The sequence below is a fragment of the Plectropomus leopardus genome, chromosome 2, assembly GCF_026936395.1.
Source record: "Plectropomus leopardus strain MGB_pleo_1.0 chromosome 2, ASM2693639v1, whole genome shotgun sequence".
NCBI classification, from domain to species: Eukaryota; Metazoa; Chordata; class Actinopteri; order Perciformes; family Serranidae; genus Plectropomus; species Plectropomus leopardus.
In genome coordinates, this window is record NC_142177.1 from 14,505,417 (window position 1) to 14,532,767 (window position 27,351).

Below are 27,351 nucleotides of genomic sequence, written 5' to 3' on the forward strand. Positions count from 1 at the left end.
AAAGATCCAAACGAAGTCAAGATAGTTCCCATCACACCGAGCTCACACGTTGGTTTCTCGAGCCAAATATCCATTTTTCCAAGTTGTGTCACATTGTCACCGACATTTCAATTGTATCAGCGCCAGAACATTTTATTATCAATCACAAATCACTGATGTAAACTTTTGAAACAGCGTTTAGTCCTTTACAGTACTAGTTATACAACTTTCTTTAAAAAAGGGGGGGAAAGCACATCGGCCAAGTTATGCTTGAATTAAGATTTTTTTTTTCAAGAAAATATATTTCCTTATGTTAAAGAGGAATAACAGCAACTGTCATTTAAAAAAGAAAGGAAAACAGGACAGGTGAGTCAAAAGTTCATTCATTTGTACGAAGGCCTACTTTCAGAGTTCAAAGAAATGTAGGCCTATTTACTTTTAAATACTGAAAGTCTTTCGAGCTTTTTGGTCATTACACCTTCGATAAGGTGCTATGCTGCTTAAATCTAATAATAAACCGATTAAATCAGGGTTTAGAGTCAGGTCATTTCGATTGGATGTGGAATTTACCAAGAATGATAAGAAGCTGCATCCCATTTAACACAATAACATCACCATGAAATGGTCATTTTCCTATAGTAAGTTTTCCATATCTGTTCAGAAAAAAATGAATGATCACAGTGAAGTGACAAATGAAATACTGTTTATTTATTTGTTTTACAAAAAGCACATGTAGCAAGTTTATATTAAGCTAAAAAATGAATGAATCTTCCAATACAACAGGCCTACACACACAAAAAAAAAATGCATGGTTGTATCAAGCAAAATTGGGCGGCTATATTTTTCTGAAGCTAGTAGCCTCTGAGAAACAAATATGCAATGACGCAAATACTTATTAAGTAAGGTGGAGGAAATATTTCGAAAATGTAGTATCATATAGGTATATGTTTTTATAAATGTTTCTGTTCGATATTTTAATCTACCGTCTATGAATTTACTTCACTACGTATGTCAATATGATCTCCTCTGTGATTGGCCAGACTCCTCATGAATATTCTATAGACCCGGAAGTGGGGCGGTACTGCTGTTTTGCTGTCGAGTCACCTCTGTCAGGATGGAGGAAAACGAGCTGCTATAATGCTGAAGAAAGAAAGATCCCGAAAACCGAGCATCACCAACCGGGATAGTTAGAAACAAGTCACCGTTTCTCTTGACTTCTGTATCGTTCCTGTGACGCTTTTGCCAAAATGATGGAAGAAATCGACCGGTTTCAAGTACCTCCTGTCAACGGAGAGACCCAGCCTTTGGTAAGAGAGGAGAGAGACAAAAACAACATTTATGTAAATATTTCTATTGAAAACGATTTTTTTTGTGTGTGTGTCTCGCTCGTGGGTTGAACGTGACAGCTGTGTGACATAATCTGCGCGTGAGAGCTAGCAGATAGCGATGTACAGCTGTGGCACAAACTGCAGCTCTGGGATGGGTGTAGATTGATTTTCTATAGATGAAAGGATAGCGGCTAACGTTATCTATCTCCCCCATATAATGGTTACATTAGTAATACATGTAATAATTAGATTATAAAAGAGCTTTGGCTTTCCCATATTATTTAAACTACGCAGTTTACTAAAATCACGATTAAAAAAATACGTCAGTTTGCGCTTGTTTACATCAATAGCTGACAGAGCCCACTGTTTTCACGTTTCGTCATTTGGTGACGTGTTATATGGGTCGGGATGACTGTATGAGCTGAGCCCAAATGATCGCGTGAACAGCAGCTCTGTTGCTGCAGACTGCATCCTGAGGATGGCTAGCCTGAGCAGGCCCACAGCAAGAGAGCAGTCCTTCCATGATTTATTATATGGCACAGAGCTGACAGTAAAATTAGAAGAGTTGGCATGAATGTTTTTGTGCTTCATTCTCTATTGCACTGTTTATAAGACAGGTATTTCTCTGTGTTGAGTGTTAGGCCCAGCCTGCACACCACACCAGATCTGAAATGATAAGTCATGATCACTGTGACCATAGTGACTGTACACATTATATTTTTAGATTAGTTTAGATAAGTCAGAATTAATTTATGTGTTACAGGATACTGTGGGTAATAAGACTAATACTATAATAGTAATAATAATAATACACTTTATTTGTATAGCACTTTTCATACAAGAAATGCAGTCCATAATAATGTCAAAATAAGATAAGATCAGAATAGAATACACTGAATGCATCTTCACATGGATAAGACCTACTTGATTATACAAGAAAAGTACGATAAAAAATAAGGATATAAATAGAATGCCTAGAATGCATAACATAAGATGGAAAATAAAACCCACTGAGATAATATTACTGAAAATAAAGGTAGAAATAGAGTGGATAAAATGCGTAAAATTAAGGAAAATAAGATCAATGTTGTTGCAGTAATAATTGCACATTGTATTTTGGTCTTGCAGAATGAATTTATATTATCACATAATTATTCGTTTATCATTAATGGCACTTGATCTATTATTTTATTGATGTATTTTCTTTAAGTTGCTATTTTATGTCCTCTTAGCCTCAAGTGAGAGTAACAGCAACTATAGTTCCTACCTCCTATTGTTAACAGGGACAGGTGAAAGTGTAACAAATTCAAGTTGACATGTGCTGGAGTTATTTTTTAATTTTTATTTAACCTTTGTTTAACCAGGCTGGTCCCATTGAGATTGAGTTAAGTGATCAGATAAGCTGGGTGTCTGCTGTTTTGCCATTTTGGTGTCAATTAAAGAAGATTAAATCAAGAAAAATTGTAGCTGCTTGCCAGAGGGACTGATGAACACTATCCAGCAAGAAAGAAGGGTTACGGTCACCAATAACTTACTGGACCACTGCTCTTATTCCCGACATTTCATTTTAAGTTGAGCCTTTCATTTCAGCAATACAGCTTAGTGTTATTTTATATAATTATGATATGCCAGTCTTATTCTTAATACTTCAAACAGAGCAGTCTCAAACAGCTGTCCCTTTATTTTAAGTGTTTGCCTTAAGGGTTTAGGCAAAAGCAGAGCTCCAACTTCTACTGTTCATTACCCTTCCCAGGCCCTCTCACCCCTGAGGCTAAACTCCAGCTGAATTTCACAGAAGAACATACGCTCACATGCACAGAAAGTCTCCTTTTTCATGCAGCAGCAGTTGCCTCTCCCTTATGAAGATTTGATCAGTGTGCTCTCATGTTTCACCCAGTGAGATTTTTGTGGAACTGAATCCAAGATCGAAAATACTTGGGTTGTGGTCAGCCTGCGTCCTTGATATTGTATAGTTTATTTCTTATCACCTCATGTGATTATCATGCCAGAACCCTGTGGGTCTCTTAAATGTTACCTGCGATCTTGTTTCAAACCCCCAAAACGGTCCCTTACTTTACATAACATTCAAACCTTATCTGATTGTGTCAGGATCACAGTTGCTGTGGCACACATGGCTGTGCATTTTAATGCTAATAACTTCATTGTGATTCCTAAACCGCATGAATACACTCAGCACCTGCCTCCTTGTCTAGAATGAATTTCACACAAACAAAACAGCTTTTCAGAGAATTTTCAGTTATTTGGATCACTGAGTTATTGTGTGTTTATGAACGATATGAACGATTCTAATTTGTAAACCAGCCTGTTGTTAATCTGCCCTTAACTTTAATGATTTAAAAAAAACCCCACAAACATCATAAACTGGCCCGTCATTAAGCACACAAACATTTAAAAATGATGACTGTAGGCTAAATCTAATTACGACAGACGTAGTCCAGTTATTATTACCATCAGGATAACACGCAACTGTTTTAATGGTCACCTGATGTATCAGTCTCAGCTCTTATTGGCCAGTTGGAGGCCCTGATGTATAATCCTACCAATCGCTTGGCGTCTGTGCTGTGTCAGCAACCTCGTGGCTGTTCATCATCAGAGGCAGTAAAGGAGTCGGAGGACAGGCTGATGAAACTGATGGGTCATATGTGTACGTGTGTACACATGTTTTTGTGTGTGAATGCATGTTGAAGGTCAGGGCCGCTGACTGGGTGTGACTTTTAATACATCAAATTCAGTGTGTCACCCCAAATGTCATAGGCCGGGTCGTAATCATGCGTTAGTGACTGTCAGCACTCACATATGGTTTTACAGAGAACTCTTAAAGGGGAACAACAGTGTATTATGAATTCTGAAAATGTGATTTCCATGGCCTTCGGAAGTTCAATCAATATATGTGAACATGAGCTACTCTCTCTCAAGGTCAGAAACCAGAGAAGTAAATCTCAAACTTATGATTTCATCAGGTATTAAGTGTGAAACTGCTCCATAGACAATAAATGGCAGCCTGATTTTGTGGACCACAGAAAAGTATAGACCGAATTGTGATGTTTGTCTACAGTAACTTTGAGTAGAAATCACCATGTGTCACAAACATAACATGCAGTCATACTGACCGTTCCAACGGGGAATTGAGGATGGTATCTCATCCAAAGCCCCCAGACACTATTGACCAAAACATACATTTTAAAACACGGGAGCTGCTTGGTCTCGATCAGGTAATGTGTAAGGTAAAGCAGTGACAGTATTTCAAACATAGCATACACTTAAGCTTAAATTAACGTTTTTAGGTGTGTCTTTTTAGACAGCTAAAAAACATTTTGCTGCTGTCCCCGTCCACAGCTGTATATTGCTTATCTCTTGCTCTAGTAGATTTGTTTTTAAAGACACTAGCAAAGCAACACGCTACATGAAATAAGCACAGCAAAAACATCAAATAGGTCAGACTACTGTGTTTAACTATATATCTTTAAATGTTACAGTTATTGCTGGAAATTAAGCTGCCAATTTCAAATATCTCTGCAGTTCAAAGCAGTTGCCATTTGTCTACCTTCCAAATCATGGCAGTGATTTGGTCTGTCCCCAAATTAACTTCATGCTATTGTAATGTTGTCAGTTCCTAAACAGAAAATGTTCCCTTGCTCACTCAAAACATTTCACTGGGTGTTCTCAATGTCATTGAGAACATCTTTCACCAGTCTCGTCAGTGGAGCAGCTCCAGACTTGCTGTATGACATCACAATTTTGAGTTTTAGCACTCACCCATGGACTGTATGAAACAGGTTGCCAGTGTTTGTGAGCGTGCATAGCATCCTCCTGTCAGATCCACAATTAAATCATCCAAATATGGTAGCATCCTTGCACTGCTGGTTGCAAAAATTAAAATGGTGCTGGCCAAATGGCTAATACTTGAGGCTTCAAAACGGCAGTTCACAAACCCACTGGTGATGTCACGGTGGGGTCATACTTGCGTTCAACACGTTCTTGGGTTTGTGAGAAAGTACTTCATGTTTACTAATACTTTTGGACTGTCTTAGACCAGAGGAATAACATGCATGAATTTCGGAAATGGGCGTAATTTCCCTTTACTCTATGTTTTAAAAGGCCTACCTGGCTTTGGCCTTTTTAAACTATTTTTTGTGACTTACTCTTCAGGAAATTGGTTCATATAAGGACTCATTTTCAATTGCAGGTTTGGGAACTTTTGGTAGCATTTCTTTCTTTCAAGCAGACTGATGTGGTGTAAGCTGTTCTATTTTAAGAATAATTTGAACGTATTTATTGTGGCTTACCCGCTAATTGCGATCAGCAATTGAGGCGACTTATGTTCAAGAAGTGAATTCTGTCCCAGACGGCTTAATACTGAATCCCTTTCATATTTCACTGCCAGTCCTGCTGAAGACATTTCAAAGGGATTTACTTGACAGACAATATGACCGTAGCTCATCACAGTATCTGTCCGTGGTGGAAGGGAAGTGTGAAAAACAAGAGTGAAAAAAGAAAAATCCTGTGGGTAAGCCTTAATGATCCAAGGGAAGGGCCTGTCACGCAACAGAAAGAGCTGGTGTTTGTGCTACAGTGGGAATGCCTCATCTGTGTGCTTTCTGTGCTCCTACCAGCGTGCATACCGTAGTCACTGTTGCAGCTCTCATTAATTATTCCAGCTACATGAACAAAGCTTCATCACCAGATGAGAATGACACCACTGAATCCATTGAAGGTTTATTTGGCCACAGTGGAACGAAGTTTAAGAAAAACAAACCCTTAAAACCTGTCATTCTTCACGAGGTCTCGACGAGAAGTGAGGAATGGAAGGAGGTTACTTTTCTTTTTACAATAAGAGATTTATTGCTATGATTGGCAGCTGACAAACATTGAAAAGGCACATATTTCGCTCTGATGACAGGAGTGCAACTTTAATTTTGCTTGTGCACTCACATCGCATCTATCCAAACGTGTTCCGTTTCGCCGTTTTTGTTGTTGGCAGCTTGTTTTTAAACGTGTTACATGAAAATCGATATGCAAAATAAGTGTCACACTGTCCCTGCTAAATACTCATGAATTTTTTATCAGGCCTTGTGAGATTGGATAAGCTCTATTGGTCTCATGGAATTGGCCTAAATTTCTATAGTGTTTTATAGTAATACCATAAAAAGGTTTTGATGGATTAGATTCAGGCATATCTGATTCTGGACCTATTTATTTTTGCTATTCCCTCAATCCCCTAAGACACTTTGTTTTTCATGAATTAAATTAAAAAAAAAAAAAAAACATTTTATGAAGTATTAACACACCCGGCCTGATGCGTCTTTTAGATATCCCACACTTTGATTACTGGAAGTTCAGAAGAGGTTTTCAAGAATGATTTCTAAGATGAAAAAGAGAAAAGTTAATGTTGTCGACAGATAAGAGTAGCTGTTTTTTAACTTGTGTTTAGATACATTACCTGCAGGCAAGATCACCCAGATACATTTCATTTTTTTAAATCTTCAGACATTTCCATTGACCTTATTGTTGTACATCAAGACATCCTTTTTAAAATCACCTTTAGAGGTCCACACAATGCATTGGATACAACGCTGAACTTATCTTCTTATCCAGCTTTTATGGCAAAATTAAATAAATTTCTCATTTCATCTTCTAATGACAAGACACTTCTGCGGGCTGTACATCGACTTCTGATTCCAAAAAAGTTGTGATGTTGTGTAAAATGTAACTAAAAACAGAATGCAGTGATTTGCAAATCCTTTGACATGTATTCAATTGAATACCGTACAAGGACAAGATATTTAACGGTCATACAGATAAACATTATTGTTTTTTATCAATATACCCTCATTCTGAATTTGATGCCTGCAACATGTCCCAAAAAAGTTGGGACAGGGGCATGTTTAGCACTGTGTTACATCACTATTTCTTTTAACAACCCTCAGTAAGTGTTTGTTGAGGTCTCTAATTGTAAAGGTTTTGAAAATGAAATGCCAAAAAAGGTTTGCAAATCAGTGCATTTTTTAAAAAATTTACATTTTACACAGTATCCCAACTTTTTCTGTTTTCTTCCTCCTTTACTTTTCTTTTAGTAGTACTGTTTGTTTTCTAGTGTGTTCCATACGGAGAGATATTTTTGTTTTCAATGAGTAATAATGACACTTTTTTATTCGTTTAAATAGAGGAGGACTGAATAATCCTCTCAGGGAAGCTTCACTCCTTTTCTCTTTTTGATTGAATGTGTTTTGTATTTTTGTTAAAATAAACTTACTCAGAGATGTTTTTTTAGGTTATCTAAATACACTTCGTAGCATGAAGCAGTAGTCTATAGTCTAGTTGTAAGCTCCAGTTATTGAATTGCTTGGAAGATTGTTAAAATACAGCAGCCATTTCTCTGGAGAGAATACAGAGTTATTGAAAGCCAAATGCCCGCTCGCCTTCGCCATGTGGCCCGCCGAGACCCTCACAGTGTGCAACAAGGGGAGGCCTGTAGGATCAACATAATGTGGAGCTCTGTCAGCAGAGCAGGCCAAGCGCAGCCCAGCTCCCCTCTCTCAATCTGGGGTGAAACCGTGGCTCCAACAGCAGCCCCCTCTGTTCTCCCACGGCCTCCTCCCCATGCCATCATCGCTCACACATAAAAGAGCGACATAGGCAGAACACTCAAGCCTATTGATGCTGCAAGCCAGGCAGCTATAGTAGCACATAGGCTTGGGAAATCTCGCCAGGGTATTGGCCACAAGCAGGTTCTAAATAAAGCACTGATTTTCAAGGCTATGTGGGCCTGTGCTAGCCTGGTGATAAATCAGTGGGTCGCTCTTGCTACTGAGCCGATTGTTCCCTCTGGACTGTGTTCAGTTTTAGGCTCAGTGAAAGCGGCACAAGTTGATGTAAACTGTGTTAGTAGAAAACAGCTGTCAGCTACTGAATTAGAAAACAGTGCGGTCTAGGAAGAGACACAGCCCGAAGATATACAGTGAGATTGTACTAAAATAAGATTTCAGATGTTAGTTTTTTGTGGTATTTGGTTGTATTAAAGCTGTCACATGCTTTTTTTTCTGCCTAGGACCCAGCAGCATCCTCCACCTTAGAGGCAGACCCCGACACCAAGGGAGAGACTGTGGCCATGAACTACAAGCCCTCACCACTGCAAGTCCAAATAGGTATCCCAACCAACACAGTGCAGATACATTCATGATTTTACTTTTTTTTTGAAAAATATTTACCATGCATCAACATATTATAGAACCAATTATATGCAGACTTACATTACAAGTGAAAAACAAAACAAAACAAAACAGACAAAAAAGTGATAAGGACTATATCAAAACATAAACAAAAAGGGGCGTGGTATGGGTTTGTCAAGCTGGGGAATATTGAGCAAATATATTTTATTTTGGGTTGGAGAAGAAAAAAAATGTGTGGGGTGGAGCAGAGAGGGATCAGCAGAAAAGGTGACCAGGTTTTATGGAAAGGAGCCATATTGTCTTTAACGGTAGATGTGAGCTTTTCTCTGTTGGATCGTTCTGTTAGGAGATTGTACCGGTGGCTGATAGATAGTTTTGTTCTGTTTGTTCTCATGATTTTACTCTTTAAAGGTTTAACAGTGAGCTGCAGCAAAGGATGGAAAGCGTTTAACACATTTGCGCATAAAGTTAGCCGTGGGCGGCCGCAGTATGCAGATTTGTGTGAATGCATCATGAAAGGTCAAAATAAGCATTTTGCTCAACATGAGTTCATATCCAGTACCATACAATATTCAGAGTATTGTGTGCCTGCAAAATTACATTCCCCAACATTTGAATTTACAGTCAGAGGTGTCAGAACATTTCTGAGCTGCCTCTGTTTTTGAACCACCACAACGTTGTGAACGCCTTTGTCACACTCAGGATTCCTCCTTTTTTATTTAGTCCCAAGGGCTCTGTTCCAAAAAAACAAACAAAAAAAACAATTTCCTGAAATTTACAAGTCAATATCTCCAAAATGCTCAGCTTTCCTACAGGATAACATCATCCACAACATAAAAAAATTAAATTAAAGGGTCTTGAATGTGCTGGCTATGTCGCTGCGTACTGTGCAGCAGTTGTTTAACGTGGTATGATTTTTCAAAGACTGGGGATCTTTCAGGGTCACTGCAATGAGATTACGTACTTTTTGGATTATTTCCCATCCTCCTCCTGGTTGAAGATATTAGGCTAAACTCCCTTTTGGGAATATTGCAATTCCTTACATGCCTGCAAAAACACATAACTTAAGAAACACAAGATAAAAGGAGTCATATGTCAACAGTATTATTGTCAATGTGGCATAAATATAATTTTTCAAAATATATTGCATTAGTGTACAAACTTCAAATTTGGCATTTTGCTGCTTCGACTTGCTAGCAGCCTCTATTTATAAGCTGTGCTACTTTAGTGGAAGACGACTGTGGACATGAGAGCTGAACCATTTCAAAAATAAAGATTTGTCACTAATATGGGTGCTGTTGGATTTCATACACACCAAATTAATCTTTTGGAACCAGGTGTAACAGTTTTCTGTGGTTTTAAACTGGACCCAAGAGCAAGACCACAAGACAAGGGGAAAATGGGTAAAAATGAGTTTATAGTTGAGTTTTTGCAGGCAGGCCGCAGTGAGGCTGAGGCTGGAGTAGAAGTAGTTGAAGTTGTGGCTGAAGCTGGGAAGCTGTGTGGCTTACGACTCTGGTGTTTGTACAATGAGGCTAGGAAGCAGTGTGGCTTACCGCACCGAAGGAGCTGTGGCTAACAGCACAGGTGGTGAGAGGCTGAGTGACATGTGGCTGAGGCGCTGGAGCTCAGAGGAATGAGGCACTGGAGATGGAGAAGACAGCAAATTGTCATAAACCAACACTAAAGAATCACACCAGCTGTTTGTTCACTGAATGCAACACTCCTGATGAGCCAACAGTACCACTATGAAGAGTGGAAACAAGGGAGAGACTGCGGTTTAAAAGCTGCAGCTGATGAATGTGGAATGAGTAACAGGTGTGCATGCAGAGCTCCAGCACCAGGAAGCCACGCCCAGCCTCTGAAAACACAGCCAAAATCCAGGAAAAATATGAAAAAACACACAAAATGCATACCACCACACCTGGATTGACACCACTTTGCCTGTGGTGCATTTAGACACGTACCACAAGTATTTTAAACCTTTGAACCCTGAGCAAATTGGTTTGATTTCTTTCTAAAACATGGGAAAAAAAGCACAATGAGCAACTTGACAAGAAATGTCCCGCAAATTGCAAGAAATTAGTAGATTTTGATTTTTTTTTAAAGGCCAAGGAAAAATATCCAGAGAATTAAATTTATAATTATCCAGATACTATATTTAAAATTATTTTTACAGAATTACTGTAATCTCTAAGCTGTTGTTTTCAGGTAATTGTTGTTGTTTTGATTTTTTTTTGTTTTGCTTTCCTTCTTTGATGTTTTTGTTGCTTTTTTTGGCAACTTTTCATGTACTTTTTACTTTTTTGGGGTATTTTATAAGTCATTTCTTTGCAAGTTCCTCATTGCCTTCTTCCCATGTTTTTTAAAGAAATCACACTAATGTACCCAGGTTTTAAAGGGTTAAACAGCGACTCTTGCTCCTTCCACAACTCCAACATTTCATCCTACTTTTCCACATCAAAGAGAAACAAGACTGTGTTCGTGTTCTCACAATCCCATCGTGTTTACTGTCGACCTGGTTTGGTGCTTCTTGTTTGATACCTGGGAGAATGCAGCTATTCTCCAGTTCACATGAACCAGGACTAAAAAGCGTATGATATTATCGAATATGTCTTACTCTGACATTGTAAATTTGTCAGTGACAGTGCTTGTCGTTTGGCGTAACGCTGTCATGAGACGACTTGAAGCCTGTTTTGAACATATTTGAATACTTTTTTCAACAAACGAAATCATATAAACAGCGAGTGGTCTTGAAGTTGAGGTTTATTGATGCATCTACTGATGACCTCACATCCTGTGGTTGCCCAGAGAAACAGAGGGACCTCGCCAGGAAGGGATCAGTGAAGAATGGCACCATGGGAAGTCCTGTCAATCAGCAGCCCAAGAAGAATGCCAGGACAAGGTAACAGCTTCCACTGCCTTCTTGCTTCCTGTTATTTTGACCACAAATGTTACACTTTGCATCAATTAGCATCTGAAGCAATATGTTATTGTACCCCGTCTTGGCCCGCTACTGAAGGCTTTGTTTGCTGCCAGCCCGCCGAGGACGGCATCAGACTTTTTAATATTACAACCAAACGCATAACAAGGCTTTTTAAAAAGGGGGTTTGTGGGTGTAAGTGAAGGGTGATAAAAAGAGTCAGAGCATAAACCCAATACAACCCACAACATTGACAACTGGCTCATCTGTCTAATCCCACTCCCTGGTGGATTAGTGGAAATGTAAGAGAGGCCTCTGACTGGTCTGGAGTCCCGGTCTCAGACGGGGAAAGATAATCTAAAAACGCCTGCAGTCTGAAGGCTACAGATTAGCCCCAATGTTTGTGTCTTGGCCTGTAAGGAGAGTGGCATTTCTTACATTGCTCTGTTACACTGTGCATGATTTGACATTTTCAGAAGTACTATTTTAGGGGTGTTTCACTAAGAATGCATTTGGCAAAAGAATACTTTTGAGTGTTTTTCAATTTTTTCTCTTTTGTGTGTCATCTTTGTTTGAATTTATGTTTTATTTGATGAGGACGATGCAATTCCACATAGTTCCTTTACAGAGTATGAAACTGATGTGTTGCACAGACTGTATACCTTTTGCTAATTTTCAACTCTTTTACATACAGACCTACATTGTTATTAAAATATTGAATTTCAAACATTATAATATAAACATGAGAGGCATAATAAAAATAAATATACCCCAACACACATTCTACAGTACACATACTACAGTTCATATATCACATCACATACACTACAACATATACCACAATACACATACCCAAACACACTAATACATTTAAATTTTCAGCACAATTAGCTAAGAGTGTGTACAGCTCTGGTTTGCTTTCAGCCAGCATGTGACCTTTATTGTGAAGGATTTTAAATGTGAAATCAGTTTGTGTTTTCTCTTTCTCCGTGTTCATGTTCAGGTTGGTGGTGCCAAACAAAGGCTACTCCTCTTTAGACCAGAGCCCGGATGAGAAGCCGCTGGTAGCACTGGACACTGACAGGTATGTAGTCTAAATCCTATAACACTAAAATACGATGCAGTTAGAATTTTTCAGGTCAACCTAAAATGTGAGATAAAGACAAAATTTGCTAGCTTGTAGTTTTAAAGGTTTCACTCCATCATGATGCTACATTAATCCATAGAGCAGCAACTTGAGAGAGTTCTTAACAGTAGGGCTCCTAAAAAGGGGCAAAGCCTCTCCCAGGGCGCAGGATTAGAGGATAGCGGGGTGAGGATTTGGATGGGGAAAAGCGGCTCAGTGGGAGTGCTCGCTTCCACCCTGTACCAGCAGGTTTGCATTTGACACAGCTGAGTCTCACCCTTTGTGCCCTGCGCTTGCTGCGACACGAGGGAAACTCTCTTATATGAAATCAGCACTCTGGAAGCCAACCATCCTTACATCATCCCAGACACACCCTCTGACGAGCTTTCTGACTCACAGTGACACAGAGCACCCGTTTATCTATTGTCCACATTTCAGATTCACGTGCGAAGCCTTTGCACAATGTCGCTCTGTTTGTTTACAGTGTATGTGAGGCAGAGCATTCCCTCGGGGGGAAAAGGCTGTTAGCTGCATATGCATAATATTGCATGATTTCTCATAAATGAAAATGACCCTGATGATGTCATTTCGAGGCAAAACAGGGTTATTTAAAGAGTAAATAACCTAAAGTCCATGTAAAGTGATAATTAAAATGTGTTCTGAGTTTGTCACATCACAGAAAGATGTGCTGTTAAACACCTGACCAAATTTTAAATGGCCAAAAAATCGGCAAGTATGTAAAAGAAGGTCTCACAATCATGAAAAAATGCACAGTATTCTCTGATCTGAAACACCGGGGGTGTGTCCGCTGGAGGAGTGTAGGTCACACCCAATCGCAGGACTACGCTAATGATGCTTCTTGTTTTTATACTGCTACATTGTCAGGGGGCGGGATAACACTGAGTATAGCTCCATTGCATCATCGAGCTATGGTTTTAGGCCCACCCAAAAAATCTTAAAACAGGAAAATGGTGAAAAAACAGTCAACTGTCTAACTCGACAATTCAGTACTATACATATAGTAACATGTTTTTCAAGCTTATTATCTTAGAATTATGAGAAAAGGTGTCATGGAGAAAAAAAAGTCAATGTAATCAATAAAAACTAATGAGCTAGTAACCTTTTATCATAGAAAACAAGAATTTAAAGATTTGATTACCCTGTCAAATCAAAAAAAGAACAACATTGTTTTTCCCATTAAAAATTTTTTTTAGAATAATTCTGAGATTGAGGGATGAATTTAGAAAAACTCCCATGTGGCTAACTGCTGATGCCTCCTGTCTTTCAGTGACGATGACTTCGACATGTCCAGATATTCCTCATCAGGATACTCCTCAGCCGAGGTGAGATGTCTGAGGGACCAGGTATCTATACACACATTATATATAGTTTCACAGTGTCATTTGGTGAATCCAAAATCATCACCACCTGATCACCTAGTTCAATCTTTACACCACACAAACCAGGTATATGTGCACCCATTGAAAGATAAACCCCAAAATGTACACTGTGTCGTCTTAGGATCCATAGTCATCTGTCATGATTTATCCATAATTCTCATCAAAATTCCTGTTCATGATTTCTTCTTTGAGTAGAATAGTTTCTAGCTTTTTTTGTTGTATGTGCCCCACAATTCATTGCCACCATTGACCTGCCTGCACACCACGTTGCTGCTTTCTGTTTCTGTATGTAATTAGTTTGGATCGCCACATTTAAAAAAAAATCTATAATGAATTAACATACAAACTGATTTAACTAACAAGGTCATTCCTAGCTTAGTTTTCCTCTTACCTGTGGTTTTTTTTATCAGTCTAAATTGTTGTGGTGTGAGTTGCTGAATGTTGACGATATCGGCCGTAGAGATATCTGCCTTTTCGGATATGATGAACCTAGATGGGACTCTGCTTAACTACACCTGACCACAGTATCACGGTGCAGAGGGAAGCGTGCATCTACTGCTACCTCTCCGAGCACCACTGAGCTAGCTAATCCCACTACCTATTCAAGGAGGACGCCGTTAACGTTTACATCTCGCAAGCACAAGCCTCTCGAGCATGAATAGATGCACGCTTCCTTTCGTGTGGTAATTCGGTTGGTGGATGTAGTTTGGTAGAGAGAAAATATTTCATACAAGAAACTACTCAGAACAAGGTCTGTGCATTATCATGAAAAGACGGGTGATGATTTATGTTAAGAAACATCGCTGTTGAGTTTTTCAAATGTATATTTTGTTGCTTTGAGCACTTCAAGACAAGTGTCATCTGCTTTCATTATAATCAAGTGAAGGCAGACATCTCTATGGCAGGTATCTCCAGCACCCAACAATTTACACCAAAAACAATCTAGCTTGATAAATAGCACTACAACTAGGAGTAAAAATATGTATTTTTGATTTAGGGGTTCGTCCTGAAGCTCTGCTGACACTGTGTCTCTTCTCTTTCGCCTCTGCAGCAGATCAACCAGGACCTGAACATCCAGCTCCTGAAGGATGGGTACAGGCTGGATGAGATCCCAGATGACGAGGACCTGGATCTGATCCCCCCGAAAGCAGTCAACCCCACCTGCATGTGCTGCCAGGCTGCTCCGTCCACAGCCTGTCAAATCCAGTAGCGCCATCCCCCCACTCCCCGCCAAAAAAACCCTCCTGTCTGCCACCTGCACTGAGGCCAATTATTGACCAGAGTGGCAGCAGGGAGGAAAAACTATCTGTCTGGCAATGGCACAAAGGGAATACAAGGGTTTATAAAAGCTAAATTAAGAAATGGAGATAGTTCAAGTCTGGAGAAAAAAGTCAATATGTACAGTATCTGTGCACGTTCCTCCTATGGTTGGATCTGTGCATCCTACTTCTGCATTGTTGGTTCGGCGAGGACTCGACTGATGGCAGAAACATCCCCATTAAGGAAAACATGTTACTTTTGCTTTGTCTTTGTTCAACTTCCATCTCATTGCTTGTGGATATTTTAAGGACCATAATGGATTGTACGACACACACAGTGGAAAAACAGAAACAAAATCAGTGGACAGAAACTCGAACACCTGAAATGGTCAAATTACTTGTTACAGTGCATCAACCGTGCAATCTACTTCTTCTACTGGTCATCAGCGGTCAAATTCAATGGACAAGAAGACTGTGGAAGTTTTATCTTTATTTCACTTTCTCATTTCTTTCAGCTAATCTGCTTCGTCTTCCTGTGTATATATGTGTCAAACATGAAAATGACATATGTGTGTTTAAATATGTCCAAGGAAGTAGTGCTTAACCATCCAGCTGCTGATGAAACACTAACGCTTACACTATGAGAGTCCAGTTTCCTTTTTTAAGTTTGTCTGTTACACTGAGGTCGTACTGCTTAATCGTTTCATATTCCGTTTAAAGAAGCTGAAAAAAAGATAGTTTTGCATGTTGCCTGTTAACACTGTGTCCTAATGACCAGATGTCAGTTTTTATTGACCTCTTAACACATCCTTGTGCCGATGAGACATTATGTGAGGCGTGCTTTTTTTTTTAAAAAAAAACCCATCAAGTTAGTAATGTCTTGGTTCACTCACTGTAATATCAGTAGATATAGAGAAACTGTTATTAGAATAATGGCAGAACAGCTCAATAGTTAGTGCGTAGTTCCTTTTTGTTTTTCCATGTTTGCTCTGACATGTGTAAGAGGATCACAAAGGCAGTCAACACCAGTGAATGTGGTTACAAAACGATAGTAATAATAGTAATAATAATGATAATAATAATAATAGGCATAGAGTATGTGCAAAAACAGAGAAAGCAGTATAATGTGGGCCATACCTGTTATGGCTTCTGAAGAATGTCATGAGGTGATTCCATATCGCCTGGATGGAAATGAAAACAGATTTTAATTTCATATAATATGATCTTTTTAGAAAGGATACACCTTATTTTGCAAATTAATTAAAGTGTAAAAGTTTCAATGGTTTTAATAATAGTTTTAATATAACCAATTTGTCTGATTTGACTTGTGAAAAAGAACTGTTCATGTAGCACCAGACACAGCTGTGTATTTCCAATGCTTTTACGCCAGTGGATGTTTCGTGTGACGTTGAAAGGGAAGTTGCTGTTAGGAAGTTCTGAATGCACACTGTTTGTCATGTTTACATCTACCGAAAGACATCTCTAGAGGTCTACAGGCATCTGCTGTTTTCTACCAGATGATAAAAGTCACTTGCATGTAAATCTGCCCTGAAAGAAATGATGGTGAAAGATCAAGCTGGGTTTCCCAAAAACACAAAATGTACATTTTGACAAGTAGAACACCTGGAAAACATTTTGTATTTAAAATAACTTAAACCTTGATAAGCTCTTATATCTGGTAATACAACTGTAGTCCTGAATGTGTGTACACTTTACGCTGTTGTTTATATCCTATAGTTTCTGATTGTGTTGAATCTGGAGGCAGACGAACAGTTTGAGAACAGAAGACACGAAGCACTGTTTAGTTCAGAATGTCCTGGAATCTTTAACCCTCGTCCGACCAACATCTTTAACACACAGGGCCCACCGACTGGGGTCCCTGGACACCCCAAGTATAAACTACTGTAAGAAACAACCGTCATGGAAAAGCTTATTTCTTCTCATAATGTTATTACTCGTGAATCTAATGTCATCTAAAAACAGATTAGTATTACTTTAGGATGGTTGCATTTCATTGACTGAGCATAATTTTACCAGAGGAAGAGCAGTATTTAGGGTTGTCAACAGAGCACTTGAGGAAATCCCATCACGTGATGCTTGAAAATAGGACCCATGGCAATCACAAACTCAGCTAATTGTGCCATCTGTGACAACTGCATAGACAGAATTGGGTGATTTTGAGTGGGGTTCCCAATAAATTTTATGTAATACAGACTACATCATTTAAACAGAAACAGGAAAACTATGAAAATAGGTAGTGAGGAGCACATTGATTTACAAAGTCATGAAAAACTGGAACAATAGAATAAAGCAGCTGTAAACCTCTGGGTCTACAGGTGCCCCAGTTGGTAGGAAAAAATACACAATATATTGTTTAAAGATGCTCTGGGCGGACAGGAAGCAGGAAGGTGGTTCAAGGCTCAGTCATGACAGAAGAAGCCAGGGACTGAAACAGGCGTGACAAGGTCACAGAGCAACGAAGCTATGTTCACTATCAGAGAGGATGGTAACAAAAGGAGATTTTGACAACAACTGGTGTGTGTGATGTGAAATGACTTCTGAAATACTATGCTCATCTATTTTAAACAAATGTATCTTGGTTATCATTGTGGATATATTGCAGTATTTTGGGGAAATATTACATTCATCTTTCATAACTGATGCTCTGCTGATTCTGTTTACAGCTTGGAGGTTTTACATATTTTGTGAAAATCCATATAGAAACAACAGCATCGAAATGTCATTTTATTAATACAGTGTGTAAAGGATGATTACAAATGATGGTGTCACTTAGAGCTTTTTTTTTGTTTGGAAAGGTACCAGATATGTATGTGTGGTCAAGAAAGGAAGACATGATTTAGCTCTGGTCAAATGAACGACTGAATGTATGAATAGTACTGTATGTAAGAGAAAACACAACTAAACGCTATTTGGAAAAAGAACAAAATGCTAATTCTTTCTGTTAACCTTGTCATATATCTGATATCTGATACAGCCTCGATGTTTTTTACAGCATCTGAGTCACAAAAGTAAACAAAAAAAATACCTTTCATTTACAAATAAGATGCCATGTGTATAGATAATAAAATGACTTGCATTGAGTAGGAAAAACACATTAATAGTACAATAGGTCAGAAAATATGCCACTAATGCAGCTACAAGCTGAGGTGTGTGTTGGACCCGTAGCTGTGTACAGTTAACATTGAGGGACTGGCTGTCTGATTGACTATGGTGCTGATTTACCTTTTTTTCCTCTATCATTGACTTCATCCCAACAGATTCTCACACAGGCCGTCACAGGCATGTGCACTAACTCCTGGCCGATGTCCTCTCACTCGGGGCGTAGCTTCACGTGTCTCTTGAGTTCAGAGTCAAAAGTAATGCATTGTAACTGAAGCTATTTATTTGCAGTTGTGTGTTTTTAATTTATTTTTCAAGACTGGGAGGTAATTCATATACAGACAGATGCTTTTTTTAAAAAATTTGTTTGTCAGGTGCTTATTATGATTGTGAACTGGTTCCATTTAGATTTACAGTGTCAGTTCTGTGTATAGTGCAACATATCAAAAAAATAAATATTAGATATCAGAAGTATGATAGTGCTGTGTGTTTTTGTATGTTTTTAACTGCACCTTTTCATCATGTCTTTTTAGCCATGGCCAGCGGCTCTATAGCTCGTTTTGTAGGTTAGGTGATCAGTCAGCCATAGTTTTTGCCCTAAGAGGCTGAAATTGGGCATGAAGGTTGCAGCTATTGCAAATTTGTGCTCGTTTTAAAAATGGACTGTATAAAATAAAGAACCTGGCCACAATGGCGTCACCCATTGGTTTTTTGACTCCTATCTTTTAGCCTCGAGTTTGACACTTTGACTGTCACCATCTTGTTTTTTTTCAGGCATGTGTATTTGGGCGAGAGGGTGATAAAAAAAACCCTAGCGCTAGCTGCTAGCTAGGTTAGCATGGTGCATTTACAGCTATGGTTAACTGTGCTAATGCGAATAGTAATGTTAATTTCCTCTGGCAAACTACAGGCATAAGACCATTCAAACAAAATGTACTTATTGTAAAAGCTGAATATTCAACTCCTTAGAGGATGCTTTAGCACAACTGCTGAAATGCTGAACAAGACATTTTTTTGGGTGACCAAAATGGTAAAATTAATTTTAACAAAATAGTGACAGCAACAGGTACGCCTATACTCTGTGAATCTGGGGTTTACATCATGGTTACCCACCTGTCACTCAAAGCATCAAAGTCCTCAATCATGCGTAACTTTAAGCTTTAATAACATTAAAATGGTTGAGTTATATAAAAATGTACCCCCTGTACAGTCGTCATGAATGTGGAAATTAGCTAAAGAGATCAAAACCATTTTTGCGCAAGCCTGTAAACATGTTTATTTCTGCTAAAGTTGAACATTTTGACATATGTGGGTGATTGACTGGCTTTTGGAGCCAGTGGCCAACTGAAGAACTGCTTCAACCTGTTGTCCCAACAGGAGATGAAACACTTTCCCTGCTTCCCACACAGAGTCTCTGCTGGTTATGTGTGATCACATGCTGAAGTGAACGTAGCCAGGAAAGACAGGATAAGGAGGAGGGATGGATGGATAGATAGATTGAGTAGTAGTGAGTGTGAAGGGTGGGGGGTTGGGTGTTTGTGATTAGCCTTGAGTTGATCCTTTGGGAGCAGATGGTGAATGGTGGCTTACCAACAGAAGATGCCCCGAATCCCCAGGAGCCAGTTTGCGTCCATGCTGCAAGAAGTAGCACTGAAGTTGAGGAAGACGTAGTGAGAAGGCTCATGAGACAGGACTGCTGGAAGACAGGTGAGGAACATTTTCATGCCCAAATTGATGCTGGTAGAAAAATTTATGGTTATAAATAGAATTTGTCACTGTCAACTCTGTGTGAGCCTTCTTGTGGAAGTCCAGGTTGGTTGAGACTACTGCTCTGCATGACGAGATGGATGACCCGCCAATTCCTTATGAAGTTGTCACGGTTATTTCTAATGGGATTTGCAAAAATCCTTAGCATGTCAATTTTAAAGGACTAATTCACTACCCAAATGATATATCAATTACTCCATGTGTTACACTGAATTTGTGAAGGAAATGTTTTCTCCCATGCCGTGGTGAACAAAGAATCCCCAAACAGAGAAAAGTCTTAATGAATTGAGGTCGTAGAGCTCTACATTCAGCAAAACTATATCAAAACATTAATTTCCAGAACCTCATACAACTCATGCAGCATAATCCAAGTTTCTTTTTTTAGGTTGTATGCTCAGTACCTCCCAAACAGACAGCCCTTTCTGACGGGGAACTGATCTAAAAGTGAAATGTTCTCTTTAAAGCCAAACTCCACTGATGAAAACATTCATTTCATCTTGCTGAGCGCAGAAGCTGCTGGTCTACCACTGCTTCGATCAATCAGTTTGTTTGTGTACTTGTTTGACTTTGCTGAATCTAAAGAAAGCCTTAAAAATTTCAAAGTCACACAATAACATACACAAGCTACCTGACAGCGGCAGCAGTAAACCAGCAGCTCCAGCGTTCAACAAGGTAAAATTACCATTTTTTTGCCATTTGAGCCAGGCTTTGATGGGAGCATTGGTAAGTTTTAGCTCATTCCAGATTGGAAACTGAACTAAACAAGTACAGTCTGGCCTTGTATGTAGTTTATGGTCATCCTTCCCTCACAGATTGAGACGGTAACACAACACAGGCAGGACGTGACATCATGTTGCTGAGAGACCTGAGTGTAGGTCTTCTGCTGCTGCTGCTCTGTGTCCAGTGTCTGCATGGCTCTGCTCTCCCCGCTGTATCCTCCTATGAGTTCACAGCCTACAGGATGCAGCAGTACAACTTGGCACAACAGAAGCATGGTAAGTTCAGAGAGTTACACCTCACATGCAGTGATGGAAAGTAAATTATTTACATTTGGTAAAGTGGAAATAGATATACTAAAGTTAAGTACTAGCACCTCAAACTTTAGAATTACAGTACTTGAGTAAATGCAATGATTTAACTTTCATTAATGAGCTGAAGAACATATTATAATCAAAGTGGCTTAAGCTGATATTTGTGCTCATTACACCCTCGTCTCTTAATTGTCTTTTGAGGTTGCCGTGGAGCCATTGTGGTTGCGGAGGCACGCTCAGCAGACGAGCCAGTTCTGACACGCCGCTGCGTCATCATGAAGGTGCAGGACTTCACCACAGAAAAATACCTGGATGCCCAGAGGCAAAATGCAGCTGCCATCCTGATCCTGCTTCCCAAAAACATCTCCAGTATACCCCATGAAACCATACAGGTACCAAGTTATCTACCTGTTTTTGCTTTAGGACATGCTGCAAGGCAACAAGGAAAAAATTACAGCATCTTTTCTGATACATCAGACAGGATACGTAATGTCTTATATCTTAGTACTCTAGGGTATTAGGTAACAGCTTGCTGAAGGGGTTTGATCGTCACAATGTAGAACATAATACAACTGCTGCATGTGCTAACACAAAGAGTTGTTTCAACGATTCCTTTTTTCCCTGCTCAGTCCTTCATGGTGAGTGAGAGTGAGGCCTTGCTGAAGGAGACCCTCATGCCGGTGTATGTGGCACCTGAGGATGAACAGCTGCTTTACATGTATGAGGAGGTCAAGCAAGCTGCAGCCAGCCGAACCTCATCTATATTCGTCAGAGGTGAGAGGAGCAAGTGGATAAGTTAGTGTACATTCACAAAAACAATACACGTCTGTACTTAGGTTTGTATGCTTTCATTTTTGGCAGTCCTTCGGAGTATGGTCACAGCTACGGCCTTTCAGATCTTAGTGAGCAACAATGCAGCTATTAGGGGAATCACTGACAACACCATCATTGCACTTGAGGTGAGTATGAATCTCAAAACTGAGTAAATACCCAACTCCTTCACCACGATAAATGTTGGCAGTGTATGTTTCTGTAAGCCACAGATATGTAACATTTGTCCATTACTGTGTAGCTGTTAGGAAAAGATCATGTTTTTGGCTTAAATTACCTGTTTTTGAAGGCACAATCACTGCTGGAAATGCAGCCTATGTCGTGTTAAAAACCAACCGGCTTTTAGTGGCACAATTGCTACTGCAAATGCTGCAGATGTCTTGATAAAAGACATACTTTTGGTGACAATTTTTGCTGGTTGTCTCTTAAATGACAACCTTTAGGAGTCAGAAATCACTGCAGGATATGCCGCTTATGTCTTGCTAAAAAACAACTACTTTTGGTGGTACAGTTGCTGCTGGAAATTATGCCAATGTCTCGCTAAAACCAACAACCGCTTTTGATGCTATGATATGGTATAGTACGTTTGTATGATATGTAATGGACAAATGAATCTGTGGTTTGCAGTGATGTACAATGCTAACATTTTCTTCTAGAAACTGGGTTGAAAAACCTTTGACTGGCATTATTCCAGTTTCGGTTAACCCTAATTAGTTTGGTTTGTTATTGCTCCTCAGTTTTGCACTGTATAACTACTGATGTTTATTTCAGGGAGTGCTTCCGGGAACAGGGGAGGATGCACCCACCATTGCTATCACTGCCCACTATGATTCCTACGGGCTGGCACCGGTGAGTCAAATTTAAAAAAATGAAGACACCCACATTCAGTACCTGCAGTATGATAATATTTGTATGCATAATGTTTGTTTTTGTGTGTGACACAGTGGTTGTCATATGGAGCAGACTCTAATGGCAGTGGGGTCACCATCCTGTTAGAGTTGGCACGTCTCTTCCAGAAGCTTTATAGCAGCTCAAGCACCAGACCACCGTGAGTTAAGATTCCCCAAAGATGCATCTGCTATTTGGTCTATGTCTCCAAAACACATAGGTAATAGTAAAAATGTAAGCACTAAAAGGGATGACAGGATACATTTTTTAATGAATTGAGAAAATAACATGATAAACCTAGCAGATGCTCCTACAAATTTATGATTATTTGAAAAAACATTCAAAACTGTGAAGTCTATTCAGGATAAAAAGCTTGAATATTACATCATTTTTCATGTTTATTTTTGATCTTTTAGGTATCACTTAATGTTCTCCTTAACTGGAGGAGGAAAGTACAATTTCCTCGGCACAAAGAGATGGATTGAAGAGAATTTGGACCATGCTGGTGAGTTTGGGCTTTCGAAAATATATTTTACAATGTATGTGAACATGAGCGGCCCAGTTTGACTGAACCTTTTCTCTCCAGAGACCAGCCTGCTCCATGACAATGTGGCATTTGTTCTGTGTTTTGATACACTTGGCAACGGTGATGAATTGTACATGCACGTGTCCCGCCCTCCTAAACCTGACGCTCCCATGCATGCTTTCATTCAACAGCTGGAGGAGGTAACAAGCTTTACTGCCAGGTAACAAATTTGCAGTTGGCCTATTTCAGTCTTCATGGGCTAAAAATTGTGATTACTCCTCCAGGTGGTATCCTCCAGATTTCCCTGGGTAAAGGTGGGAATGGTCCATAAGAAGATCAACCTCGTGGAGTCCACGGTAGCGTGGGAGCATGAACGCCACAGCCTGCGCAGGATACCAAGTTTCACACTGTCTCATCTGGAAGACCCCAAATCTGAGCTCCGCGGCTCCATGCTAGACACTATGTGGGTATTAATTCTTTTATGATTATTATGGTTAGCTGCTTGAAGGCCTTGTTTACTATGAGATGATATTCAGATTCAGATCATCTTTATTATCCCACACATTTGGTCTAGTGCACCAGACATAAAGACACCAAAAGTGTAATAATAGAATAGCACACACACACACACACTAATGATGAAAAAACACATTTGATCACATGGTGATCAAATGGTCCAGGTCCAGTAAGTAGGATTTCGGGGGTGATGGTATAATTGGCAAAGTGTAATATAATATAAGTACCTCAGAATGAGCTGTTTGCACTGCCATGTTTCTACAGTAGCCCAGAACAGACAAAACAAACGCTGGCTCTAGATGGGGCCATTGAGTAGGGCCATTCGGTGCGTCAGCCACCATAATTAGCAGCCCCTCTGTGGCGTAGGGAAAAACACAGATTTTTTTCATGTGAAATTGTATTATTCAGTGTTTTATTGTTTTATATCACTGGGCTTGTTTGTTTTGGAGAGGAAGCGATCTCTGCAGAAAATCCCTCCTCCCAGTAAAAGCCTTCTGAACATCTGGTTCTTAAACTATCAGAGAAAAAAGCTCACATTATCAGGTGCTCGGCTAATTGCCTGTCTCTGACAAGCCAAAGAGCATCAGGGGAACACTTGTTTTTATCATTGCTGCTTTATTCTGTGTTTTTACTGGTTTGGATCACCTGGTCTGTTTGTTTTGGAGAGGAGGAGACTTCTGCGGATGATTGGACTCCTGGTAAAAACCTTTTGACCAATCAATACTGAAGGAATTCTAATCAAGAGTTCATGCTTGGCACACGGGATAAATTTCAACTCGCTGCAATCCATAATCCTCACCACTAAATGCCGGTAAATCCTACACACTGTTCCTTTAAGACACAATAAACACTTAAGTAAATAAATGCCACTTTATTACAAAAGTGAACTGTGCTGGAGAATGACAGACAGGATGACTGGCTGAAGTGAGGGGTGATCCGTGTTTCTGTGGCTTTCTTTGTCTGAGGTGCTAACAGGATGGCTGGCAGGGAATCCTGGCAGAGATCACAAAATAGGTTTCAGCAAAAGAACAAACAGGCAAATGGGCAAAAAAAAAATGGAAAAGATCAGAAATAGAGCTGGAGTTGTGTTGCAACAGTCCAGCAGGAAATGATTGTAGAGCTGGCTCTTTTGAAGGTTGCAGGCTTGATTGCAGGCAGGTGTGTAGATTAATGAGTGCCACCAGGTGTGTAGAGTGAAGGAGTGCAGACAAGGAGTGGGGGAAGAACAAAGGAGAGACAAATCCAAAACACCACAGGTACACCAAACATACAAAAGTGTCTGGGAAAAATTAACAAAAAAATCACACTCATGCACCCAGGGTCAGTTGTGACAATTAACACATTGGAACCTAAGTAAAATAGCTTGACTTCTTTCAAAAGCATGGGAGGAGCAAGGAAAGAAAATATCACAGAAAAAAATGCAAATGCAATACAATATATACAAAAAAAAGAAGAAAATTTTTAATATGTAATATGATAATGATTAGTATATTAGTATATTAGTAACTTATTTTTTACTATTTGTGGAACATCTTTTATCAAGTTTCTTCCATGTTTTTTGAAAGAAATTAAACCAATTTGCTCAGGGTCCAAAGGTTTAAATACCTGTGAAAGGCATCTGAGAGCAGCACAACAAGTGATGTCACTCCAGCTTTCTAAGGGTTAAAAACAGCCAGTCCAGTGACCAGCTAAGAGACCTTTGATATTGGATGATATGAAAAGATGATGCAAGGAGAACAATCACACTTGTTCCTGTGTCTTCTCACAGGTCACAAGTGGACTTCAGGAAAATGAAGCGTAATGGCATCATCATAGCAGAAGCTCTGGCTCGTTATATGTACAATCTCTCTGACAAGGTGATTGCATGCATGAAAACAGAGCGCGTACACCCAAATACATACACTGTGGTTTCATCTTTCATCAGCGTTTTAATGTGCAATCAATCTTTATTATCTTCCACAAGGGTTCACCAAAAGATGTGCAGGTTTTCAAGGGCCAGTTGGTAAGACCCTCATTATTTTGGTCCATATGCAAAGACAAGTGCTGACCTCTGGTGTTTATTTTTAGGCATTGCAGTGTTTGCATCTTCAAAGGCCTGGGTCTGTGTGATAACTGTAGCTTGTTCATTTGATTTATTTAAAGATTGGAAGCATTTGAATAGAGCAGTTTAATTAGATATGTTGGAGGAGAACGCTACAGCTTGATGGCAAAGTTATTAAAAGATTAATTTCTGCTGGTTATTATAAAAGTAATGTGAGCTACAAAGATTTTTCATTAGTAAAAATTGCCACACCCTGACATACAATAAGTTTTATTTCTATGTGATTGCACATGAGACATTTCCTACATTTTTCTCTATGTGAATTTAAATTTTTGATGCAGGACTTTCATGACAGCCGCATTTCCAATTTGATGTCCTTCCTAACGTCAGTCCCTCGGGCCACACAGCTGCTGGATAAGGAGCCTGGACACATTCTACTGGTTAACTCACTGGAGCACGAGTTCAAACGTTACCTGCAACAAGTTCACAGACACACCTTTCGACAGGACAGGAGGTGAACATTTATAAGAATACATACTGTGCAGTGTCTTCTCAAAGCAAGAAGAAAAACAACAACAATAATAAAACTGATTTACTATATTTCATCATACAGGGACCCTGATATTACCTTTTTTGATCAAATGAACCAACCAATAGTGATGTACAGGTAAGTATCTGTATGTATTTTGTGCATGTGGTAATTTCAATGAGACACTTGGACACTGACACACTTTTTCCGCCAGAGTGAAGCCTGCAGCCTTTGATCTCTTCCTCGGCGGCTGCATCGCTGCTTATTTGGGGATTGTGTATTACACCATTCAGGTTTGTTAATGCATTGCTGCATTGCTTCCTTGCAAACAACACAGCATCTTGTATGTTATCGTATACTTTTAACAGATAATGCAGACAACTCTTGACATATCAGGTTTGGTTTTTTTTGCTCTCTCTTTCAGAATTTCGGTTATCTCTACACAAAGCTCAAAGCGGCAGTGAAATCCAAGCACGAGTAAATCAGACTGTGAATACTTATTGTGTAATGAGAGCTTTGAAGACTGCATTGCACATGCTGGACTTCTGCGTCACACGATGTGCAGAACATGAAAGCAGCACAAGAAGACTGATCATGTGGCTAACTAAAGTGTGCATTTGCTTTGAAATGTATATTGTTTTCATAAATCCACTGTACTGTAAACCATTTCTTACGTGAACTGACTGTAAGTTGTTGTTTGTTGGAGAAGATGTGAAGTAAACAAAATAAATAAAGGAGCAGTTTGGGATGCATCAAAGTAAGACGGGAACACAAACTAGAGATTTGATTTGATTTGAGCAGCCGTGAAGGATGTTCTTTCCTTCCTGCCACATCATTACTATGATTCCCCATGTCCTCTGCTCTGCATCTGTTGACGTGGATTTGACTGGGCTTAAC

General features: G+C 39.4%; 2 protein-coding genes and 1 long non-coding RNA gene across 4 annotated transcripts; 2 read left to right on the forward strand and 1 right to left on the reverse strand.

The window, feature by feature from the left end:
* The first annotated feature begins 1,037 nt into the window (after positions 1-1,037).
* On the forward strand, positions 1,038-18,799 carry fam219aa (family with sequence similarity 219 member Aa). 2 transcript variants are annotated; one of them, XM_042501789.2, is made up of 6 exons: positions 1,038-1,286; positions 8,377-8,473; positions 11,309-11,402; positions 12,424-12,504; positions 13,835-13,910; positions 14,998-18,799. In XM_042501789.2, exons 1-6 carry the CDS (start codon positions 1,227-1,229, stop codon positions 15,154-15,156), a joined length of 567 nt encoding a protein of 188 aa, XP_042357723.1. In that variant the 5' UTR covers positions 1,038-1,226; the 3' UTR covers positions 15,157-18,799. The 2 variants fall into 2 exon arrangements, with proteins under 2 accessions (XP_042357723.1, XP_042357730.1); XM_042501796.2 differs by having other exon boundaries at positions 1,040-1,286; positions 13,835-13,889.
* On the reverse strand, positions 8,478-10,227 carry LOC148190166 (uncharacterized). The gene is made up of 3 exons (XR_015778246.1): positions 10,054-10,227; positions 9,462-9,544; positions 8,478-9,231 (listed from the first exon to the last, which is right to left on the reverse strand). It is a non-coding gene; the product is annotated as an uncharacterized LOC148190166 (long non-coding RNA).
* A 1,129-nt stretch (positions 18,800-19,928) lies between the features above and the next one.
* LOC121961169 (BOS complex subunit ncln) lies at positions 19,929-27,215 on the forward strand. The gene is made up of 16 exons (XM_042511050.2): positions 19,929-20,032; positions 20,905-21,087; positions 21,325-21,515; positions 21,753-21,897; positions 21,985-22,082; positions 22,726-22,803; positions 22,899-23,002; positions 23,259-23,347; positions 23,429-23,568; positions 23,653-23,831; positions 25,653-25,740; positions 25,848-25,886; positions 26,267-26,439; positions 26,539-26,592; positions 26,669-26,747; positions 26,879-27,215. Exons 2-16 carry the CDS (start codon positions 20,943-20,945, stop codon positions 26,933-26,935), a joined length of 1,659 nt encoding a protein of 552 aa, XP_042366984.2. The 5' UTR covers positions 19,929-20,032; positions 20,905-20,942; the 3' UTR covers positions 26,936-27,215.
* Positions 27,216-27,351: the final 136 nt, after the last annotated feature.

What these genes read in the sequence shown, in the direction of transcription:
- fam219aa (XM_042501789.2), top strand. Translation starts at nt 1,227, where the DNA reads ATGATGGAAGAAATCGACCGGTTTCAAGTACCTCCTGTCAACGGAGAG. An exon ending in GTAGCACTGGACACTGACAG is followed by an intron (nt 12,505 to 13,834) that starts GTATGTAGTCTA and finishes CCTGTCTTTCAG; the next exon opens with TGACGATGACTTCGACATGT. An exon ending in TGAGATGTCTGAGGGACCAG is followed by an intron (nt 13,911 to 14,997) that starts GTATCTATACAC and finishes TCGCCTCTGCAG; the next exon opens with CAGATCAACCAGGACCTGAA.
- LOC121961169 (XM_042511050.2), top strand. Translation starts at nt 20,943, where the DNA reads ATGTTGCTGAGAGACCTGAGTGTAGGTCTTCTGCTGCTGCTGCTCTGT. An exon ending in TACCCCATGAAACCATACAG is followed by an intron (nt 21,516 to 21,752) that starts GTACCAAGTTAT and finishes TTCCCTGCTCAG; the next exon opens with TCCTTCATGGTGAGTGAGAG. An exon ending in CTCATCTATATTCGTCAGAG is followed by an intron (nt 21,898 to 21,984) that starts GTGAGAGGAGCA and finishes CATTTTTGGCAG; the next exon opens with TCCTTCGGAGTATGGTCACA.